This window comes from Podarcis filfolensis (assembly GCF_964270895.1).
Source record: "Podarcis filfolensis genome assembly, chromosome: 8".
In the NCBI taxonomy this organism is placed as follows: Eukaryota; Metazoa; Chordata; class Lepidosauria; order Squamata; family Lacertidae; genus Podarcis; species Podarcis filfolensis.
Window position 1 is genome coordinate 82,716,708 of NC_139611.1, and position 21,579 is coordinate 82,738,286.

Here is a 21,579-nt window from a genome sequence, read left to right on the forward strand (position 1 = left end):
GAGGTTCTTTGCTGAGGGCCGGAGGGTGGTACAGTACCCGTGCCTCATCAGGGGTCAGGGGAAAGGAGGGCGCATCAAATTTTCCAACTTTCAAATTCCAAAAATGAGGGGTGCCAAGAAGCTGCAGTATGACTTGGGAATTCAAAAGGGATTTTGGTTCAATTCAGGGCTTTTCTTCAGCCGGAACTTACTGGCACCTCTCATGCACCTCTCCTCCACATGCAGCTGCTGGGTGACCCTGGGCCAGTCACACTTCTTTGAAATCTCTCAGCCCCACTCACCTCACAGAGTGTTTGTTGTGGGGGAGGAAGGGAAAGGAGAATGTTAGCCGCTTTGAGACTCCTTTGGGTAGTGATAAAGCGGGATATCAAATCCAAACTCTTCTTCTTCTTCTTCATCAAATGCAGACTTACCAATCCAAATGTTATCCAATTGCAAAACAAAAACCCCAGCAGATCTGAATTACTCACACCCAAAAATATTTTAAAGACACCTCACTGAAGAAATTTGCAAAAATTAAGTTTCACCCCCTAAAATGGCACACTCTAGTGACACAGGGAGCCAGTAGGGTCCCCTGTTTAAAGCTGTCCTCTGGTCAAGTGGTTTGGATGCTGTAATATCCGCAATGACAATCGGAACCGTTCTGGGACAGACCACCCCAAGCCAGGAAATGAAATTTCTCCCAAGGCAATAAATGAGGCAAATAAAGTATTTACTCAGGTTTCTTCAACTGTGCCCCAGTACAAAATAATCATCAATTATCATCTTAAAAGTATCCAGAAGATCATCAACAAAAAGCTATAAAGTCATCTTTACAGTATATTACAATTTAAATACATTCAGCCCACTCCCAGTTGGGTTGGGGATACTGTTACCTTCCCACCCATTGTTCCTCCCCTTTTTCAAATCTGTACAAGTTCCATCTGATTCAGAGTACATAATGGATTATTCTTATTAATGACACTAGCAATAACGCATACTCTGCCCAGTAGGGAAGGAGGGAGAGTCGGTCCTCGATTTGGGTCGGCAGCTGGCGGACTTTGGTCCAGATATGCCCAACAAACTCTGGATAACTCAGTCGATATGGCGCGGGACTCTTAAATCGCATTTTTGTGGGTTCGAGCCCCACGTTGGGCAGAATATTTCCTGCTCTGCAGGGAGTTGGACTCTTGGGGTACCTTCCAACTTTATATGATTTTAAGGAAGGGGACGGTGGGGTACCCTGCTGGCAATGCGGTAAGCCTAGTATATGGAGGCAGGCGGATCTGTGGCAATGAGCATTCGCGATCTTCATCACCCTGTGTATTGGACTACAACTCCCATCAGCCCCTGTCTCTAATTTCATTAATTTGGTCAGCTAACGTTGCTGCCTCCTGTATAGTTTTTGGGACGTCGCTCTTTCCCCAGATACTTCAGTTCCCTATTTATGCTGGAAGTTAAACGTGCAATAGGTAATGGTTTGACAAGGATACGTTGAACATGTATAATGTATTATTTTGGTTTTCCCAGCTAGGGCCAGGGCCTTTTCAGTACTGGCCCTGACTTGGTGGAACGCTCTGTCACAAGAGACCAGGGCCCTGCGGGACTTGACATCTTTCCGCAGGGCCTGCGAGACAGAGCTGTTCCGCCTGGCCTTTGGTTTGGACTCGGTCTGACCCTTTATGTTTCCCTCCCCTTATGGTTTTGATCTATGGGCTACTTTTAAAATGAGGCTGCATTTTAAATTGTATTTTAACCTGTATTTTAAATTGGTGTTTTTTTCCCCCTATTGTTTTTACTGTAATTTTACTGGTGTTAGCCGCCCTGAGCCTGGCTCTGGCCAGGGTGGGCGAGGTATAAATAAAATTTATTATTATTATTATTATTATTATTAGCTGCCAGCTCCAGTCTCCGCGTTTCCGTGCCACATCTAGTTAAGGGCGCGCATTTGAGAAACCATTCTGAATACAGTGGTACCTCAGGTTACATACGCTTCAAGTTACATATACTTCAGGTTACAGACTCCGCTAACCCAGAAATATTACCCCGGGTTAAGAACTTTGCTTCAGGATGAGAACAGAAATCGTGCAGCGGCAGCAGGAGGCCCCATTAGCTAAAGTGGTGCTTCAGGTTAAGAACAGTTTCAGGTTAAGAACGGAGCTCCGGAACGAATTAAGTACTTAACCCGAGGTACCACTGTATATTTAAAACTTGTTTGTTCTTCAATAAACTGATCTCAAGCATTTCCCCGAATTCAAAGAGAAAGATAATCAGAGTCTTTCCTCATCTCGTTTGAAAGAGCATGCAATGGCTGATGGGAGTCGTAGTCCAAAACATCCAGAGGGCACCAGGTTGATGAACCCTGCTGTAACCAACGATTCAACATCTCCTTGGAAGCACCAAGCGCAACTTGGGGTATGCAATTCGCAAGACTACGGCAACTGGGATGGTTTCACAAAGGAGTGGTTAGCAGCTGGGCCACCTCGGAGGCAGATAAGGAGACACAAAGGGGTTGTTTTTCTGAATCAGACTCAAACAGGCCATTTGCCAGACAGTCGCAACTGGGAACAATAAGATACCCCAGCAGGGAGGGGAAAGACAAGGCCTTTCCCCGGGGCCTGCCCATGACACTATGCTGCCGGTGTGATGGCCTGGGATTCGGACTCAGAGGCTGAACCTGAGGGATCCCAGCCTGCACAGGATTCCCCGCCTCCAGAACCAGCTGAGCCGGGGCTGGGGCTTGATCCTGAAGGGTCCTCACCTGTGCTGGATCCTCAGGTGCAGGCATCAGCTGAGCCTGCTCTGGCTCCTGAGGTGATGGAGGACTCATTGCCTGCAGGTGCTCCACTCTCAGACCCGTCAGAGGAAGCTGAGGTTGCCTCTGGGTCCGGTAACCCTCCAGCCTTTCCTGAGCTGCAGAGGCTCAGGTCAGAGAGGCGGAGGGAACTAAGTTCCTGCAGGAGGAGTGCTCACCTCCAGGCCAGGAGAGGCGAGTCACCAGAGGATCGGGGCCGCCCTATGCCTTGGGGCAGATAAAAGCCAGTCAGCCCCAGTCCCAAGTTGCAGGAGCAACATTGTTGGTAGCCTGTTCCTGCCTGCACCCTGTCCTGCTCTTCTGCCAGAGTTCCTGACCCCACCCGACTCCCCGCCCTGGACCCCGCTTCAGCTTTGATGGACAGCCTCCATACCGCACCCTTGACCTCGGACTGGACTCGGACCTCGCTGCACGGTTAGCCCTTGGGACCAGCACAGCCGGAGGCATATGGCAAGATGGCGTCGCCCGGTTCTGCGTACAGAATCCAGCCAGACCGACGGGCGACTCTGATTTCAACACTAGGTTGGCATCTTCCACCACATCTGAAGGTCATCAAGCTAGCTTAGGAGGTGACGAGTCAGCTAGTTTAGGGGAGTTGAGTATTGGGGTGTGTTTGTGTGGAGAAACTGCTGCCACCCCCTGCTAACTGTCGCCTGAGGCAGCTGCTTGCTTGGACTAATGGTAGGGCTGGCGCTAGCTTTCCCCTCCGCAACTGCTCACTGTGCAAATGTACATCATCTTCTGCAACAGAAACCACAGCGGGCATCTCCTAATGTGGAGCGGCTTCTACACCCCATCATGCATTAGGACCAACACCCCAGCTCATTTGGAGATTACATTTTTAGTCTCAGTTTAGAACAGGGGTAGGCAAACTAAGGCCCGAGGGCCGGATGCGGCCCAGTTGCCTTCTAAATCCGGCCCGTGGATGATCCAGGAATCAGCGTGGTTTTTACATGAGTAGAATGTGTCCTTTTATTTAAAATGCATCTCTGGGTTATTTGGGGGCCTGCCTGGTGTTTTTACATGAGTAGAATGTGTCCTTTTATTTAAAATGCATCTCCGGGTTATTTGTGGGGAATAGGAATTCATTCTTTCCCCCCCCCCCAAAAAAAAATATAGTCCAGCCCACCACATGGTCTGAGGGACAGTGGACCGGCCCACGGCTGAAAAAGGTTGCTGACCCCTGGTTTAGACCACCGGACCTTCCCCTTCATGGCTGTGGAGCTGGCCAGGGAGCAGAGCAGGTGTCAAGGCGCTAGTTATCTATACCCAGAACTAACCAGCTGCTGCTTCCGGAGGCTAGGAAAATTCTCGAGGATGGAAAGTCTTGCACCAAATGGCTCTTAACCATGATGGACTAAATCTGGGCCTTCCAGACGTTCACTAGACTACAGCTCCCATCATCCCTGACCAACGGCCACACTGGCTGGAGCGGATGGGAGTTGTAGTCCAGTGACACCCAGAGGACTACAGGTTCCCCCATCCCTGGTTTGAAACATCCAGGAGCACAGAGGCACTAGATTTAGGGTGGGGGGACAGCGTGCCCACCCCCACAGGAGCATCCTCTGAGTCACCTGACAGGCTCTTGTAGGCAGAAAAAATGACCTCTGGTCTGATCCAGGAAGGGAGATCTTAGCTTTGATGCCCTGTGACAAGAGATGGCTGATACAATTGGTGGGGATGTAGGGCCTTTGACGGGCTTCTCCTTGGCCCATTTGCCACCCCTCCCAGCAGGGCCGGCCCATCATGACGCTCGATGAGGCAGTTGCCTCAGGCAGCAGGCTGTGATGGGTGGCAGATCCAGCCCTCCAAGGCGTGTGGCACTCGCTGCTTCCTGCGCTTTTTGTCAACACCAGCCCCCTCTGCCTGCTTTTCGGGGGTCTCCATTCTTCTCCCCTGCTGCCTTCCCTGGCCCTCCTCCAGTCCCCTCAGGCAGAGGAGGAAGCAAGGGCTGGCATTTCCTGTTTTCCCTCGTGGCAAAACGGCCGGCAGTTGTCAGCAACGCTTGGCCACGAGGCAATCTTCTGCCCTGGCCCCCCTGCACTCCATAATGTTGCTTTCCGGACCATGTAGCCAATCGGTGGCTAGGTCCAGCTCCTCCAATCCCTTCTCTCCATTCAAATTAGACACACACACACACCTTTAACCCCTTTGGAAGCAGAAGCAAGGCAAGGTGACTTTTCATCGTCCTCCGGCCAACCTGGACTCTCTGAGAAAAGTCCGGCAGCGGAGCCAAAATCCTCCCGGCTTCCATATTGCCTTTGCCAGACTAAAGTTTGGAGGGACAGCTTTCCTCGCATCCAGAGAACTAATCTCCCCAACCGATCCCCCTTTAAGGGGCGGGGTCGTCATCCGGTGACCCAACCTGTTGGGCTTCCGCCTGCCAGCACACGTGTTTCACAGAAGCTGCTCCTCGCTGCCCTAAAGTGAAAGGAACCCTGGAATCCCTTCCAAGTCAGAAATACAGCAGCGCTGGGCAAGTGTGGACGGACTGCTACTACAAAAGGCTTGATTGGTCAGGAAGGTGCTTTGGGGGTTGCACCCCCCACTTTTTTGGGGGGGGCAGTGCCACTGGGCTCTTTAGCCCCTGATCACAGTGCTGACGGAGTCCTCCTCTGCGGGTCCAATTCCCCTCTCCGCCTTTTTAATTTTTTTGCACACAGCTGAAACACCGTCCCCTCTCCCGCTGGGTCAGAGCAGAGGCCTTGGCAAGGCTGGGGCGGCGTTCAGCCGGTTCAGTTTGGCCCTCTCCTCATTGGAGATGTCTGTCTTTGGGAGCCCGCAGGACGGGCGCGTTCCTGGGGGTCGCCCCGCCTTGGCCGTGGCCTCCTCCTCCCCGGGCCCCTGCTCGGCGTCGCCGTGGGTGAAGTTGCGGATCAGGTGGACGGCGTCGGGCTGCAGGCTGTTGTTGGTGGCGGGTTCCGGTGCGGCTGGAGGAGTCCCCTGGGATTTGCGGTGGATCCACAGCGCCAGGAGGACCAAGGGGGGGACCGCCAGGATGAGCAGGGCAGCCAGCGGCAGCAGCACATAGAGGATCGTTGGGTTGGCGGCTCCTGGAAGGGAGAGGAGGATGAATGAGGCCTTGGGAAACAAAAAAACAGGCATTCCCAACCTGGTCTTTCGGACTACCACTCCCATCATCCTCGGTCAGGCAGCGTGGCTGATGGGAGTTGTAGTCTGGAGGGCTCCGGGTTGAGGAAGGGGGTCCCAAATCACCCCAGGGCTCTGTAAGCAGAGCAGGAGGCTCCAGGTTCAGTCCTAGGCCTCTCCAGGGATGGGAAAGATGTTTTGCTGGACTACAACTCCCATAATCGCCTGAAGAAGAAACGGGGCTTAGTGAGCTGGAAGAGTCTGTGGCAGAGAGCAGTCCAGAAGCAGAGGCAGAAGCAGAGGCTGGAGAGGAGCAGGGCCAAGAGGCAGAGATCGGGCAGGCTGGTGAGGAAACCAGAAAGTCCCACCCCCTCCTGAAGGAATGGGTTTCTGTGCAGTCAAACTGACTCAACCCCCCCCTTTTCTTGTTTCTCCAAGAGAGCAGTCTAAAATGCATAAAACTTGAGCTGTTGAGCAAATGCATAACAAGGACACAGCTGTATAAACAAACTCTCTCCTTTATCAGTCACGGCAAGGAATGACCCTGACTGTACCAGAAGAACAGAGAAGACATGTAGAACAAGTAGAACAGAGAACAAGTAGAACAGAGAAGCCTTATCTTATGTCCTGACCACAAAAGATGCACAGACCAAAGTCCGGGAACAACGCCAGAGCGTGTTCTCGGAGATGACGACCTCTTCCTCCAAGATAAGAGTAGGAAGAGGAAGATCCTTTTATGGTCAGAAGTACAGGAAGGAATACCCTTTTATGGTTAAGAATACCAGAGCAAGAACATATGTGATGTCAACCTGTGTACATAGGCTGACGTGGTTGGAGTCCTGGGGAAGGAGGAAGAGGGTGCCTGGAGGATATATATATTGCAGGTAATCTCTGATTTCTTTGGACTTGCTGTGGACTCACCACGCAAGTGCCTTCTGCTATCCGGAGAGCAGAATAAACTCTTTCTTTGAACCAACCTCAGTGTCATTTGACTTCCTTCCTCCTGTCCCGGAGCAACGCAGACCCAATCGGTGAACTCCAATAAGGCTACACTCCTGCTTCAACAAGCTTCCCTCCTGCCTGCTCTCCCAGGACCAGAAGAGGCATGAAATACGCCGTCTCCTTTTGCTTGGAGAGGAGGGGACATAGGCTGCTGTGGGAAGGCAGGGACTTTCAGCCTTGGCAACTGATTCATGGGCCCAAACCTACCAGGGTGAGTTGCTGTGCCCCTCGGCCTGACACTCAACCAAGGCTGTGCAGATTGTTGGTTTTTTGGCTAATAAACGGTTAACTCCAACTTCGAATGGTGTGATTTACTGCTGGCTCGCTCTTCGACACTTTGTTTGTGGGTTCAACGTGGCCCTCCGGGCTTCTCTATGCGGCCCCTCAGGGCTTTCCCCAGGCCTGCCCCTCACCAGCCTCACTTTGCAACCTTCACCGGGCTGGAATGTGCCTGACAGTGTTTGTTCAGAGGAAGCGTGGCGTGAATTATGGAATGTTAACATGAAATTTACAGCGTGTACGGCTTTACAGGAAAATATGTGGAAAATTATATATAGGTGGCATCTCACGCCGGTGAAATTGGCAAAGATGTATAGAATAAAAAATAGGAAGTGCTGGAAGTGTGGTGAGGCAGAAGGAGATTTATATCGTATGTGGTGGGTTTGTGGGAAAGTGAAGGGTTTTTGGGAATCAGTATGTAATGAGCTTAAAAAAAAATTTAAGTACACTTTTCTAAAAAAACCTGAAGCCTTTTTATTGGGATTGACAGGGAAGGAAATTAAAAAGAAGGATAAAAATCTTTTCCTGTACGCCACGACAGCAGCTAGAACTATGTTGGCCCAGAACTGGAAAACTGATACTATACCTACAATCATGGAATGGCAGACCAAAATGATGAATTACGCAGAACTGGCTAGATTGTCGGGAAAAATACGGGACCAAGATGAAAAGAAGTTTGTTGAAAATTGAAGTAAATATTTGGTGTACGTAAGAGTAAACTGTAAAACTTTAAAGACACTGTCAGGGTTGGAGTAACTCTAACAGCATAAGATAAAATAGTATTAAATAGAATATGCGATGTTATAACTATATGATACTTACCAAAGAGACGGAGGGAAGTCCAAAGCTTGGCAGAGCTTAAGGTTTAGGTGGATGGATAAATGTATAATGAGTATATGTGTAATATGTGTATGTGTAAGAATGAAAATTAAGAAAAACTGATTGTAATGACAGTGTTTGTTCAGAGGACAGAGAGGGGTGTGCATGCAAGTGGCAGCCGTTGTTGAACTCCCCTATAGCACTCTGGCAGCGTTATCCTGGGCCCCGCCAGCGGCTCCTGGCACCTACCTTGGCACACGCCGTCCAGGCAGGCCTCTCGCAGCTGCCGGCAAGCAGCGCCTTCGGGGCAAGAGCAGACGTAGCTGCCCTCGCTGCCCACGCAGGAAGCGTTGTCGGGACATGGGTTCGAGGAGCAGGGATCCACAAAGACCTGCCGGATCCAAAGAACAAGGACACAAATTGGTTGCGGAGGGGTGGAGGGGGGGCTGCAACCGGGTGGGGCAAAAATGTTCCAGATCGCCGGAGGTGGTTGTAAAGACGACCATCTGGACTCCACTCTTCTCTCCCCCCCCCCCTTGAAAAGGCACAATTTGCACAGACAACATTCTGCGATGCATACGTCACTCAAAGTGAGCGCATCTGCATGCATTTTGCATAACATATTCAACTTTGTGAATGCACTGCACGAAAACATAGGTTCTGGAAAGCAAGCTTTATGAGGAAGCTGGGACTGTTTAGCCTGGAGAAGATGGAGAGGTGATATGATATACAGGGAAGTTGTTTAATGTTTGATGTTTTATTACACTTTTATATATGTTGGAAGCCACCCAGAGTGGCTGGGGAAACCCAGTCAGGTGGGCGGGGTATAAACAGTAAAAATATTATTACAGTGGTACCTCAGGTTACGTATGCTTCAGGTTACATAGGCTTCAGGTTAAAGACTCTGCTAACCCAGAAATAGTGCTTCAGGTTAAGAACTTTGCTTCAGGATAAGAACAGAAATTGGGCTCCAGCGGCACGGCAGCAGCAGGAGGCCCCATTAGCTAAAGTGGTGCTTCAGGTTAAGAACAGTTTCAGGTTAAGTACGGACCTCCGGAACAAATTAAGTACTTAACCTGAGGTACCACTGTATTATTATTATCATTATTATTATTATTATTATTACAGTGGACGCTCAGGTTGCGAACGTGAGCCGTGTGGGAGGCACGTTCGCAACCCACAGAGCTGCATCTGTGCACGTGCGGGTCGTGATTCGGCGCTTCTGCGCATGCGCAAAGTGCGATTTAGCAGTTTTGCACATGCGCGAGCGCTGAAACCCGGAAGTAAACCGTTCTGGTACTTCCGGGTTTGGTGCGGTGCGCAACCCGAAAACGCACAACCTGAAGCGTCTGTAACCCGAGGTATGACTGTATTATTACAATGGTACCTCAGGTTAAGTACTTAATTCGTTCCGGAGGTCCATTCTTAACCTGAAACTGTTCTTAACATGAAGCACCACTTTAGCTAATGGAACCTCCTGCTGCCGCCGCGCCACCGGAGCACAATTTCTGTTCTCATCCTGAAGCAAAGTTCTTAACCTGAGGTACTATTTCTGGGTTAGCGGAGTCTGTAACCTGAAGCGTATGTAATCTGAAGCGTCTGTAACCCGAGGTACCACTTATTATTATTATTATTATTATTATTATTATTATTATTATTATTAAAATTACGGCCATTTCAATCCAAAGGGCTTTCACATGGAAGATGTGTTTTCCACTGATCTGGCAGGTAGGACCTGAACCAATGGATTTCAACCACAAGAAAGGAAATTCGGAGTAAACATCAGGAAGAACTTTCTGACAGCAAGAGCTGTTAGACAGCAGGCTCCCTCGGACTGGATGACCCTTGGGGTCCCTTCCATCTCTGCAATTCTATGAAGGCACAGGGGATTGCGCTCAGCTTTTGAGGCTTCACGAAAAACAACACCCAGATTAATGAAAAAGATCAGCGCAGCACTGTCTCGGCACCCTTGCCGTGTGATCCTTTTAGGAACTGAAGAGTTTTAGCTTGGTGCTTTGACCTTGCCCCACAGGAAGCGCCAGACACCCCAGGACCAGGGGACAATTACCTCACAGCGACCAACATGCTGCCATCTGCCTTATAGCAGGGCAGATTCGAGGGTAAACCATACGTGGAACGAGTCTGCCCCTGCGGCTTGATGGGGGTAGAAACTGTCTCTCATGTCTTGTTACGCTGCTGTTTCTACGGGGGCATACGCTCGGTATTTATCACTCCTGTTATACAAAAATCTCCAAACGGGTCCGAACTTCAATGTCTAAAACTCCTGGTAGAGGACAAGGAACTAGAGATCACGCTAAGGGTGGCCAAATTCTGTGCGACTGCCTTAAAACTTAGGGAACAAGCTGTACTACCAAAATGGTGATAATAATAATAATAATAATAATAATAATAATAATAATAATAATAATAATTATTATTATTATTATTATTATTATTATTATTATTATTAATTTATACCCCGCCCATCTGGCTGAGTTTCCACAGCCACTCTGGGCAGCTTCCGATCAAGTTAAAAACAATACAGCATTAAAGGTTTTAAATGTCAATTTTAGATTATATTTTAGTGACCAAGATTTAACATATATTTTTAACTGCCGCTATAACTGTACTGTCTCTGTTATACCCAATTGCAATTCAATGTATTCCTGTTGTGTTTTATGATTTTCCTGATATTGTAAGTGAGCCGGAACTGGTCTGTGACCCTAATAATAAAATTCATTCAGTACCTCGCAGCGACTGCCACTAAGCCCGGGAGGGCAGTTGCAAAGAAAGGTCTTGTTTTCCATCTCCTGGCATTGCCCTCCGTGCAGGCAGGGGGCGCCACCACAGGCGCTCAGCTCCGTCTCGCACTCTGCGCCTGTGTAGCCCTCCCGGCAGGTGCAGAGGTGCCTTCCGCCTTTCACCTGTTGGGAACAGAGAGGAGGAGAGAGAGAGGAACTGGCGTTAGCGAGTCTTCGAGTTGCGTAGGGAGGGGAATTGTGGAACACAGGAAGGGGCATAGGAATCATGGAGTCATAGCAGATGGCAGCTAACAGATTGAGGTTGAATCCTGACAAGACAAAAGTACTGTTTTTGGGGGACAGGAGGCAGGCAAGTGTGGAGGACTCCCTGGTCCTGAATGGGGTAACTGTGCCCCTGAAGGACCAGGTGCGCAGCCTGGGAGTCATTTTGAACTCACAGCTGCCCATGGAGGCGCAGGTCAATTCTGTGTCCAGGGCAGCTGTCTGCCAGCTCCATCTGGTACGCAGGCTGAGACCCTACCTGCCCGCGGACTGTCTCACCAGAGTGGTGCATGCTCTGGTTATCTCTTGCTTGGACTACTGCAACGCGCTCTACGTGGGGCTACCTTTGAAGGTGACCCAGAAACTACAACTAATCCAGAATGTGGCAGCTAGACTGGTGACTGGGAGTGGCTGCCGGGACCATATAACACCGGTCTTGAAAGACCTACATTGGCTCCCAGTACGTTTCTGAGCACAATTCAAAGTGTTGGTGCAGACCTGTAAAGCCCTAAACAGCCTCGGTCCAGTATACCTGAAGGAGCATCTCCACCTCCATCGTTCTGCCCGGACACTGAGGTCCAGCACTGAGGGCCTTCTGGCGGTTCCCTCGCTGCGAGAAGCCAAATTACAGGGAACCAGACAGAGGGACTTCACGGTAGTGGCCCCCGCCCTGTGGAACGCCCTCCCTTCAGATGTGAACAACAACTACCAGACTTTTAGAAGACATCTGACGGCAGCCCTCTTTAGGGAAGCTTTTAATGTTTAACAGACCACTGTATTTTAATACTTTATTGGAAGCTGCCCAGAGTGGCTGGGGAAGTCCAGCCAGATGGGCGGGGTATAAATAATAAATTATTATTATTGAGTTGTTGAGTTGGAAAGTACCCAAGGGTCATCTAGACCAACTTCCCGCAATGCAGGAATAACGCAAATGGGCTAACGAGGATCCCATTAAACGAAATTGCGGACAACTCACAGATGAACTTGCACAAAGGGAAACTGGCCCCCAAGTATTGCTAAACCACAACCCTTTTCATCCAGCTCATTGGCCACGCTGGGTTGAGCTTGTGGGATCTGCAGTCAAAGAGGTTCCCCATGCCAGAACGAATAATAATAATAATAATAATAATAATAATAATAATAATAATATTTAATTTATATCCTGCCCTCCCCAGCCGAAGTCGGGCTCAGAGCGGCTAACAACAATAAAAGTAACACAGCATTCTAAAATCAATTCATTCTAAAATCAATTCAAAGTCAAATTAATGGCAACCACTGGGCTAGAGTTCTGTGAGGATTACCAAGTGGAAGTCTTCCTCCAGGCAGACGTAAGGCCCACAGAAAGATCATGGGCTGGCAAATATCACAGATCTAGAATACCTAAGCTACTTTATACTGAGGCAACCCGTCTACTATATATTTTGGAAAGTTGTCCATCCTGTCTGTTCTCTATAGGGTCGGCTGTTTCTTGATATCTCGTTGCCAAAGTCGGCACAAGGGTTCCTGGGGAGTTGGCAGGGAGGCAATCTTTGTCTCTGTTTGGACGCCATGTTGAATCAAGATGGCGGGCCAAATTGGGCCTGAAACTCAGCCCAGTCTGTGGAGATGGTGTTTTCGCTAGCAAAGAGCTAAATCCGTCTTTGAACTTTGTGATTACTGGTTGGTGGGCTTCTGCGGCAGCAGGGCAGTGGTCCAAGAAATCCAGCAAGGCTGTGAGGATGATATTCAACCTGGCAGAAAGTATTCAACCTGGCAGAAAGTCTCTGCCATCACAGAGTTGGGTGGATTTCTCAGGGTAGCATCCCTAAAATGGCAGCCCCCAATTCTTGATTTTGAAATTTTTCTCTTTCAATCCGACCTGAGCACCCACACACTTACCTGGCAGGTCCCTCCATTGCGACATCGTCTCCGGCAAGAGTTTTCTCCTATTTGGGAATAAAGGGGTAAAGTAGAGAATGGGTGTGTGATCACTGAAGTTCTAAGCAGTTCCCATGAGAGAAATACACTATTTATTTAAGACAGTGGTTCCCAATGGGTGCTTCCACATAATCCATTTAGGGCTTCTGTGGCACAATTCACATAGCAAAAACTACCATAGACATATCAAAATTTTCAAAAGTAAAGGGGTCCATGGCTTGGCTTTTGAAAAACAGCCGGTCCGCAGTACTTCGCTAAATTGGGAACCACTGGTTTAAGACATTTCTGTATCCCTTGATTATTCCCCTTTCTCAGCGGTGTACATAAAAAACTATCTATGGAAAACAGGCCAATAAAACAGTAAACATTTTATCCGTAAAACCAAACACTACCTTAAAATGTCTGCCGGAACGAAAAAGTCGTACATCATATCCACACTATGCATTGAAAGTGCATCCAGTGCGGAGTTAAAACATGTGGCTTTCCTCAAAGAATTCTGGGAACTGTAGTTTTCCCCTCACAGAGCCACAATTTGTGGCACCCTTAACAAACTACAGTTCCCTGATTCTTTGGTGGGGGGGGCATGGGATTTAAATGTGTGCGAGTTGTGCTTTAAATCGGTGGTGTGGATCTGCCCTCAGTCATGTGCCTGATGTTCAGGAAGGAAGCCAACCAGATTGCAAAAGGCTAGGACGGTTTTCAGCTGAGCTGTCTGGCTCGAAAGCAGCAGTGGGCAACTTCTGGTCTACAAATCCACCTTACAACACCTCCATCCCCGCTTTATCCAAACCTCTGCTGTTGCTTAAAACCACCATTTTAACACCTGCCTTCTCTTTTGCTCCCCTCCTGCACCCTGACGTGATGCAAATCCAGAACTGTGATGTGGCATCCCCAGTCCTCCAAAGGCGGCTGCGTGACGACAGCCTTACAGTTCTATGTCTATAGGAAGATAGCTGCCTGGTTCAGAGTCTCTAACCAGTCATCCCTCCAGGGCTCAATTCTCTCATCTGATTGGACAAAGGTCTCTCTGAGGTCTCAGGCACAGGTTTTCCCCTAGCCTTGCTAAGGTGTGGATGTGTTCTTATCATTGGGTGACAACCCTTCTCCTTGCTACGGGTACAAATTGCAGTGTGCCAGCCAGATTAAGGCTTACTTTGCCCCGACTCCTGAATGCATGTCGCACCCCACTGGGGTCCCCCGTCCTTACTGATATTGCAGTTTGTTCCAGTCCAGCCATCCAGACAGTCACAGAAATAGCCCCCGATGAGGTTTTTGCACCCACGCACGTGGAGACATGGGTTCTTCTGGCATTCATTCACATCTGGAAACAAGAACATGGGAAATTGGCCAAGCCAAATCAGAGCAAAGGTCCACCCTGGTCAGCACCAACAGCTTCCAACAGTGATCAGCCAGATTCCTCTAGGAAGCAGGGGCATGATGGCCTAAGGGTTGCCTCTCGCTGGTTGTACCCAGCCACTAGAGATATACTACTCCTGTAAATGGAGGTTCAGTCTAAGTATGTGACTAAAACCCAAACGCACCCTTCCTCCAGCAATATGCCCGGTCTGATTTGTAAAGCCATCTAAGGAGAGTGTATTTTGTGGCAACTGTAAATCACACCAGTTAATCATCAGGGTTCAGAACCTCCATAATGCTTAGACAGAAGTCATGCCCAGGGACTCCAAACTAGCTGACTCAGGAGAAAAACCAGAGAGATTACACCACTTTGCAAGTACCTGGCCTCACGGTTACAGAGAAAAACCTGAAACCAACACACGAGTCGAGGGGGTGCAAAATTGAAAAGATCCCTAATGGGGAAAGATCCATTTGGGGGCGCCCAATTTTGGCCTTGCACAGGGCGCCACATTACAAAAGATTACCAAAAGCCTGCCCCTGTTAAAAGGCTGAAAGCTCCCGGTTTTTCACCTCCCCTAAGTGGCAGTTCTACTGTGGAGCAGCGGAATGAGCACAAACATTCTAACATCCGAGGAGGAAGAAGTCCCAGCCTTCCAGAATGCTGAAAACAGGGCAGGGGCGGCGAGGGAAAGAGGGGTGTTGATTTGGGGACAGGAAAGAAAAGGAAAATCACACGGGACCAGTTGGGAGGGCAAGGAGGTGGAACGTTGGGAAGAGCAGAGCCGTCTTTCCCATAGGGTTTAGTGGTGTGTCGCGCCAGGGCGCCGGCCTCTCAGGGGCACCCCAGTGAGTGAGGGAGCTGCGCGGCTTTGCCAGCGGCCTCCCCTAACCCTAACCATATGGCTGGCGGGTGTGCAGCTTGCCTACCAAGCCTCCGCGGGAGGACAGCGATTCCTGCAGAGGCTTAGGATGGAAGCTGCGCCCCGCTAACTACCGTATTTTTCGCTGCATAAGACGCCCTTTTTTCCTCCTAAAAAGTAAGGGGAAATGTCTGTGCGTCTTATGCAGCGAATGCGTGGTCCCTGGAGCCAAATTGCCCAAGGGCGAAAAGCAGATCATGCTTTTTTTTTAAAGAAAGGGGGAAGGGGGTGTTGAAAGGAAGCCACTGAGCAGCTGATCAGCAAGCGATCAGGAGAGAGATAAGGGACGCTAGTGATAAAGGAGGCTGCCTGGGAGGGGGGAGGTAAAAGCACATGGATCCTCAGGATTTTTGCATTGGGTCACCCCAAATTCACCATCAGATCACACAGCATGTCCATAGCTACAGCCTGCACCAAAAAATATCATGCATCCACCGTTTCGTGGGGCCGCAATGGCGCAAAAACATGGTTACAAAGCACGGATCCACATGGATTCTCAGGATTTTTGCATTGGGCTACCCCAAACTCACCGTCAAATCACATATCATGGCTGTGGCCACAGCATGAACCACAAAAATCATACATCCACTGTTTCATTCGGAATATTTTTTTTCTTGTTTTCCTCCTCTAAAAACTAGGTGCGTCTTATGGAGCGAAAAATACGGTATGTGGCTGGCAGTACGCAGCTCCCCCCCCCATCCGTGATAATTTGGGGGCGCTGGGCAGATATTTGCACCCCGGCATCGCATCTGCTAAAGACGACCCTGGGGAAAAGGGTAGGAGGGGGTGATGTAACCCAAGGAGGAAGGAGCGACTCTGGACCACAGAATGTCACGCAACGAAGGGCAAAAATCCTCACCGATCTGGCAGGTCTTCCCTGTCCATTGTGGAGGGCAGAGGCACTTGAAGCCGTCAGGGAGGTCCTTGCAAGTCCCGCCGTGGCTACAGGGCTGTGAGAGGCAGTCGGTCACCTCTAGGGGGCAGCAAAACAATGCGCTGTGGTTAGGAGGATCCGGCAACAGAGGCAGAGGGAAATCCCAGCGCCTTAATAATCCCTTAACTTTACAGCCATCTAACGACAGTGGAATTAACATAGCGCCCGGCGGTTTGCAAAACTGCACTTCTGCTAGCAGTTACGGCAAGCTGAACCTAATTTGTCTCAGGAAAAGAACAGAGAGGCTGTTTTTTAAGGTTTCTGGCTCTTACGGCTACAGCGTTGGGGAAACTGAAACCACACAGAAAGCGTGTGGAATTCAATAGAAAATTGGAAGGGACTCCAAGGCTCATCTAGTCCAGGGGTCAGCAACCTTTTCCAGCAGGGGGCCGGTCCACTGTCCCTCAGACCTTGTGGGGGGCTGGACTATATTGGGGGGGGGGGGCGAGAACTATGCCCCACAAATAACCCAGAGATGCATTTTAAATAAAAGCACACATTCTACTTATGTGAAAACACCAGGCGGGCCCCCAAATAACCTAGAGATGCACTTTAAATAAAAGGACACATTCTACTCATGTAAAAACCATGCTGATTCCCGGACCATCCGTGGGCCAGATTGAGAAGGCGATTGGGCCAGATCCGGCCCCCAGGCCTTAGTTTGCCTACCCCTGATCTAGCCAACCCCCTGCAATGCAGGAATCTCAACTGAAGCATCTGCTGTAGATAACCATGCAATGTATTGTCACAAAAGACTTGTCAGTCCAGCCCAGCCATCACCAATCGGGTGTCCTCCAGCTGCTCTGAACTACAACTCCCATCCTGCACTGGGGCTGATGGGCGCTGTAGTCCAAAGCAGCTGGGGGAAGGTCTCAGTTGGCTTGTTTTTTGTTGGTTTTGCTGCAGTAGCCCAAACATGGCTATTCTACTGGAATAAATTAATACCAGTTTAGCATTTACTGCAGCTTTGAAGTTCCCAAACTTCAGCTGTCTTTCTTTGTCTTCTTCTTTGGAAACACCTTGGGCAACCCAATTCCCCAAATCTGAAATCCAAAAAATTTCTGACACCTTTGCACTTTAAAAAGTAGCCTATATTTTTTGATGCAGTTTAGAATTTTGGGGGCCTATCTCTAGACTGTGTCTCATTTTTAAGCATCCATGTGTGTCCCCAAAACTCATCAGTCCTCCCCCCCCCCAAAAGTAGGAGGAGGTCATCCCATTAGCTGCAGGTACTGATGTTTGAAACATCAACTTTTTTAAAAAAAATATTTCTTAAACATCCAGTTGGCATATACAGAATTTTAATTCATATAATCTATCAGCAAAATTAAGATGCAAAGTCGGATTTTGCATAACCTCAATAAGGTTGAAGAACCTCAATAAGGGAGAAAATAAAAGTAAGAAAAACACCAAAAAAGGAAAAAGCGAGGGAAAATAGGAAACACTTATTCATCCATTTGAGGTTCCCTTCCTACTCAGTGGAAAAATTGAACTCACATAAAAATTAGGCATGTGGAATAAATGATTAAGTAGGCTCGATCTTCTAAATTTCATGCCCATCTATTAAATGGTCTGAACTCAGTAAAAGATCAACGTTTAATAAGCATTTTCCATTCAGATTTAAAATTTGCAAAGCTGAGTGCTTACACACATCAAACGCATCTCTCCTCGACAACTTTTACCAAAGCAGAAATTTGTGCATTTCCACCTTTGAAAATCTTTACATCTGTTGCCAAAGTTTGCAAGTGAGAGTGCTAACACTCTTATTTCCTTCCTCGTAAGTAAACACCGTCATTTGTTTATTTTTTTTAATGCCCTTAAGACTGTTAAGATTGGTAAAAGCAAACATCAAATTGGTGACAGCAGCCACGAAATTAAAAGACGTCTGCTTCTTGGAAGAAAAGCAATGACAAACCTAGACAGCATCTTAAAAAGCAGAGACATCACCTTGCCAACAAAGGTCCGTATAGTAAAAGCTATGGTTTTCCCAGTAGTGATGTATGGAAGTGAGAGCTGGACCATCAAGAAGGCTGATCGCCAAACAATGGATGCTTTTGAATTCTGGTGCTGGAGGAGACTCTTGAGAGTCCCATGGACTGCAAGAAGATCAAACCGATCCATTCTGAAGGAAATCAGCCCTGAGTGCTCACTGGAAGGACAGAACCTGAAGCTGAGGCTCCAAGACTTTGGCCACCTCATGAGAAGAGAAGACTCCCTGGAAAAGACCCTGATGTTGGGAAAGATGGAGGGCACAAGGAGAAGGGGACGACAGAGGACGAGATGGTGGGACAGTGTTCTCGAAGCTACCAGCATGAGTTTGACCAAACTGCAGGAGGCAGTGGAAGACAGGAGTGCCTGGCGTGCTCTGGTCCAGGGGGTCACGAAGAGTCGGACACGACTAAATGACTAAACAACAACAGAGCTATGGAAATCGCATGAGGTTCCCCACAGCTCTAAGAGGACACACTTTGCCTGGCAGAACAGAGGTAAGGGGCAGAGAGAGAGAGGGAGGGAGGGAGGGAGGGAGGGAGAGAGGGAGAGAGAGAGAGAGAGAGAGAGAGAGAGAGAGAGAGAGAGAGGCTCTGAAGAGTCATAAGAACCTAAGAAAAGGATGGAAGGAAGAGAGAACTCCAACTAAAGAAGAATGGATAATAAAGATGATGGACTACGCAGAAATGGCAGAAATGACTGGGAAGATCAGACACCAAGGTGATAACAAATTTAATAAAGAATGGCATAATTTTATAGATTACATTAAGGAGCACTGTGAACAACTAAAAACGTTAGCAGGATTGTTATAACACTTGTAATGCAATTTGGTAAGGGTTGAAAATGGATGTAAAGAAAGTTGGATAAATGAAATTAGATGCAGTAAAAGGGGGGGGCAGATATAGCGTATTTTTCCATCTATGAGATGCCCCCATATATAAGACCCCCCCTATTTTGGGGGACTCAAATTAAGAAAATGGGGGGAGATGGCCCAGAGTATAAGACACCCCCGAATTTTTGACATTATTTTTAGGGGGGGGACCTAGTCTTATACACAGAAAAATCAGTACTTTGGAAACCATGGGGGGGAGTCTGCAACCCCATAAAATGATTATGTTTAAGTATAAACAATATTATTTGTAAAAAACTGAAAATTAATTTTTTTAAAAAAAAGAACCTAAGAAGTGTTTGCTGGATCCGGCCGATGGCTCATCTAATCCAGCATTCTGTTCCTACAGCGGCCAACCAGATGCCTGTGGGGAATCCGTAAGCAGGATTTGAACACAAGACCCTCTCCCTTCCTGGGGTTTCCAGGAATTGGTACTCAAAAGGATTGCTGGGTCCAACCGTGGAGGCAGAGAACAGCCATTGTGTGGGACCGAACATTATCACTGACTTCTCTTTCTCCCCCACACCTCCCCAAGTTCCTCCAAGCTAGAAGCCACTTACCGTGCTGACACAACTCCCCGCTCCATCCTGGGGGGCACACGCACCGGAAACCAGGTGAGGTGTTGAGGCACGTTCCGCCGTTGGCACAGAGCTCGGGAGTGCAAGTTAATTCGGCAACGGGTAACGGAAGGAGAGCTGGAATCGGGGAGACACGGGAAAGAGAAGGCACAAGGCTGCTTTGCAAACAGGCCTGCCCCATAGCTGCTAGTCCACAGTAAGGTCTACTAGCTGGTCCTCCCCTTCATGCTTACGGCCGCCATGGGTTGGGCATTAAAAGAAAAAAAGTCCCCACTCTCATGAAGTTCCTCTGTTCGCCTGGAAATTATCCAGAGAAACAGTTTCTATTCAAGTGCGATTTTGGTTTTAAATACAGTGTAAGGTAGTGTCTGGGACGCGGGTGGCGCTGTAGGTTAAACCACAGAGCCTAGGACTTGCCAATCAGGAGGTCGGCGGTTCGAATCCCCGCAACGGTTGCTCGGTCCCTGCTCCTGCCAACCTAGCAGTTCGAAAGCACCTCAAAGTGCAAGTAGATAAATAGGTATTGCTCCGGCAGGAAGGTAAACGGCGTTTCCGTGCGCTGCTCTGGTTCGCCAGAAGCGGCTTAGTCATGCTGGCCACATGACCCGGAAGCTGTACGCCGGCTCCCTTGGCCAATAAAGCGAGATGAGCGCCGCAACCCCAGAGTCGGCCACAACTGGACCTAATGGTCAGGGGTCCCTTTACCTTTAAGGTAGTATCTGTGGGAGTATATTGTATTCAATTATGGGGTATAAGAGTTTTTAGGGGGCTAACCAGGCTTGGATAGATGGGATAACAGGCTTGTTGGTTTCTGAATGTCTGACGTAGATTGTTCTGTATAGGACAATGACAATAAAGATGATCATATCGTATTGTATGCTCACCTCACCAAAGGCAATCAGGCAGGCAGTGGCAGAGCTTCATGCTCCGGCACTGGGGGGGGGGGGGAGAGAGCAGGCAGGGGCGGGGCTGGCACACGTCCCAGGGGCGTGGCACGTGTCCTGGGGGCGTGGCACGACGCCTGTGGGGGCGAGGCACCCAACGCGGGCAGGGACGGCAGCCGCGATGGCACCCCACTGGGATCGCGCCGCCGGGGGCAGTGCGCTCTTCCCGCAGTCCTCTTCCTCCGCCAGTGCAGGCAGGTACCGTATTTTTCGCTCTATAGGATGCACTTTTCCCCCTCCAAAAATGAAGGGGAAATGTGTGTGCGTCCTATGGAGCGAATGCAGGCTTTCGCTGAAGCCTGGAGAGCAAGAGGGGTCGGTGCTCACTGACCCCTCTCGCTGTCCAGGCTTCAGGCAGCTATCCGCAAGCCTTCAGAGTGCGGCGGGAGTTCCCACCAGGCTCCGAAGGCTTGCGGACAGCTGCCTGAAGCCCGGGGAGCACAGTGCCAACTCCCGCTGCGCTCCCCGGGCTTCAGGCAGCTATCCGCAAGCTCCGGGAGCGGTGGCGAGGTTGTGCGCAATCTTGCCGCCGCTCCTGGACCTGTTTTGGGGGCTGGGGTCGGGCGAAGCTCGGGCTTCCCCCGCCCCAGCCCCACGGCTAAAACCGAAGCCAAGACAGCGAGCAGGATCCATCCCGCTTGGTGTCTTGGCTTCTGCCAAAGCCGCGCGCAGCCTCTCCCGGCTGGAGAGGTTGCATGCGGCTAAAGAGGAACCCAAGGTAGCCAGCGGGATGGATCCTGCTCGCTGTCTTGGCTTCTTTGCTCTTTGGGGCTGGGGGGAAAAATAAATTTCCCCCCCTTTATTTCCCCCCCTAAAAACTAGGTGCGCCCTATGGTCCGGTGCGCCCTATGGAGCGAAAAATGCGGTAGCTCAGGAAGCAAGTCCTCCCAGCTTCTCCAAGCCCCTATTTGACTGCTGAATCTCACCCAATTTCCAGAGCTGGTGCAAAATGGGCGTGGGAGACACAGGTCTCTTCTCCCAGCCTGGACTGGAAAAAGAACCCTCCTCCCTTTATGACCTCTGCCTCTCCTCCTGGAGCAAAGAG

General features: G+C 49.5%; 1 protein-coding gene across 1 annotated transcript in view; it reads right to left on the reverse strand.

The window, feature by feature from the left end:
* Positions 1 to 695: 695 nt before the first annotated feature.
* Positions 696 to 21,579, reverse strand: part of LOC310768107 (uncharacterized protein) — a gene marked incomplete at its 5' end in the record, with an annotated part of 57,390 nt that continues 36,506 nt past the window's right edge. The window contains 7 exons of the mRNA XM_083625817.1: positions 696 to 5,847; positions 8,234 to 8,375; positions 10,732 to 10,908; positions 12,886 to 12,932; positions 14,132 to 14,245; positions 16,060 to 16,173; positions 19,573 to 19,707. Of these exons, the coding sequence (XP_083481943.1) occupies positions 5,486 to 5,847; positions 8,234 to 8,375; positions 10,732 to 10,908; positions 12,886 to 12,932; positions 14,132 to 14,245; positions 16,060 to 16,173; positions 19,573 to 19,707 (1,091 nt within the window). The 3' untranslated portion in view covers positions 696 to 5,485. The remainder of the gene's footprint in view (positions 5,848 to 8,233; positions 8,376 to 10,731; positions 10,909 to 12,885; positions 12,933 to 14,131; positions 14,246 to 16,059; positions 16,174 to 19,572; positions 19,708 to 21,579) is intronic.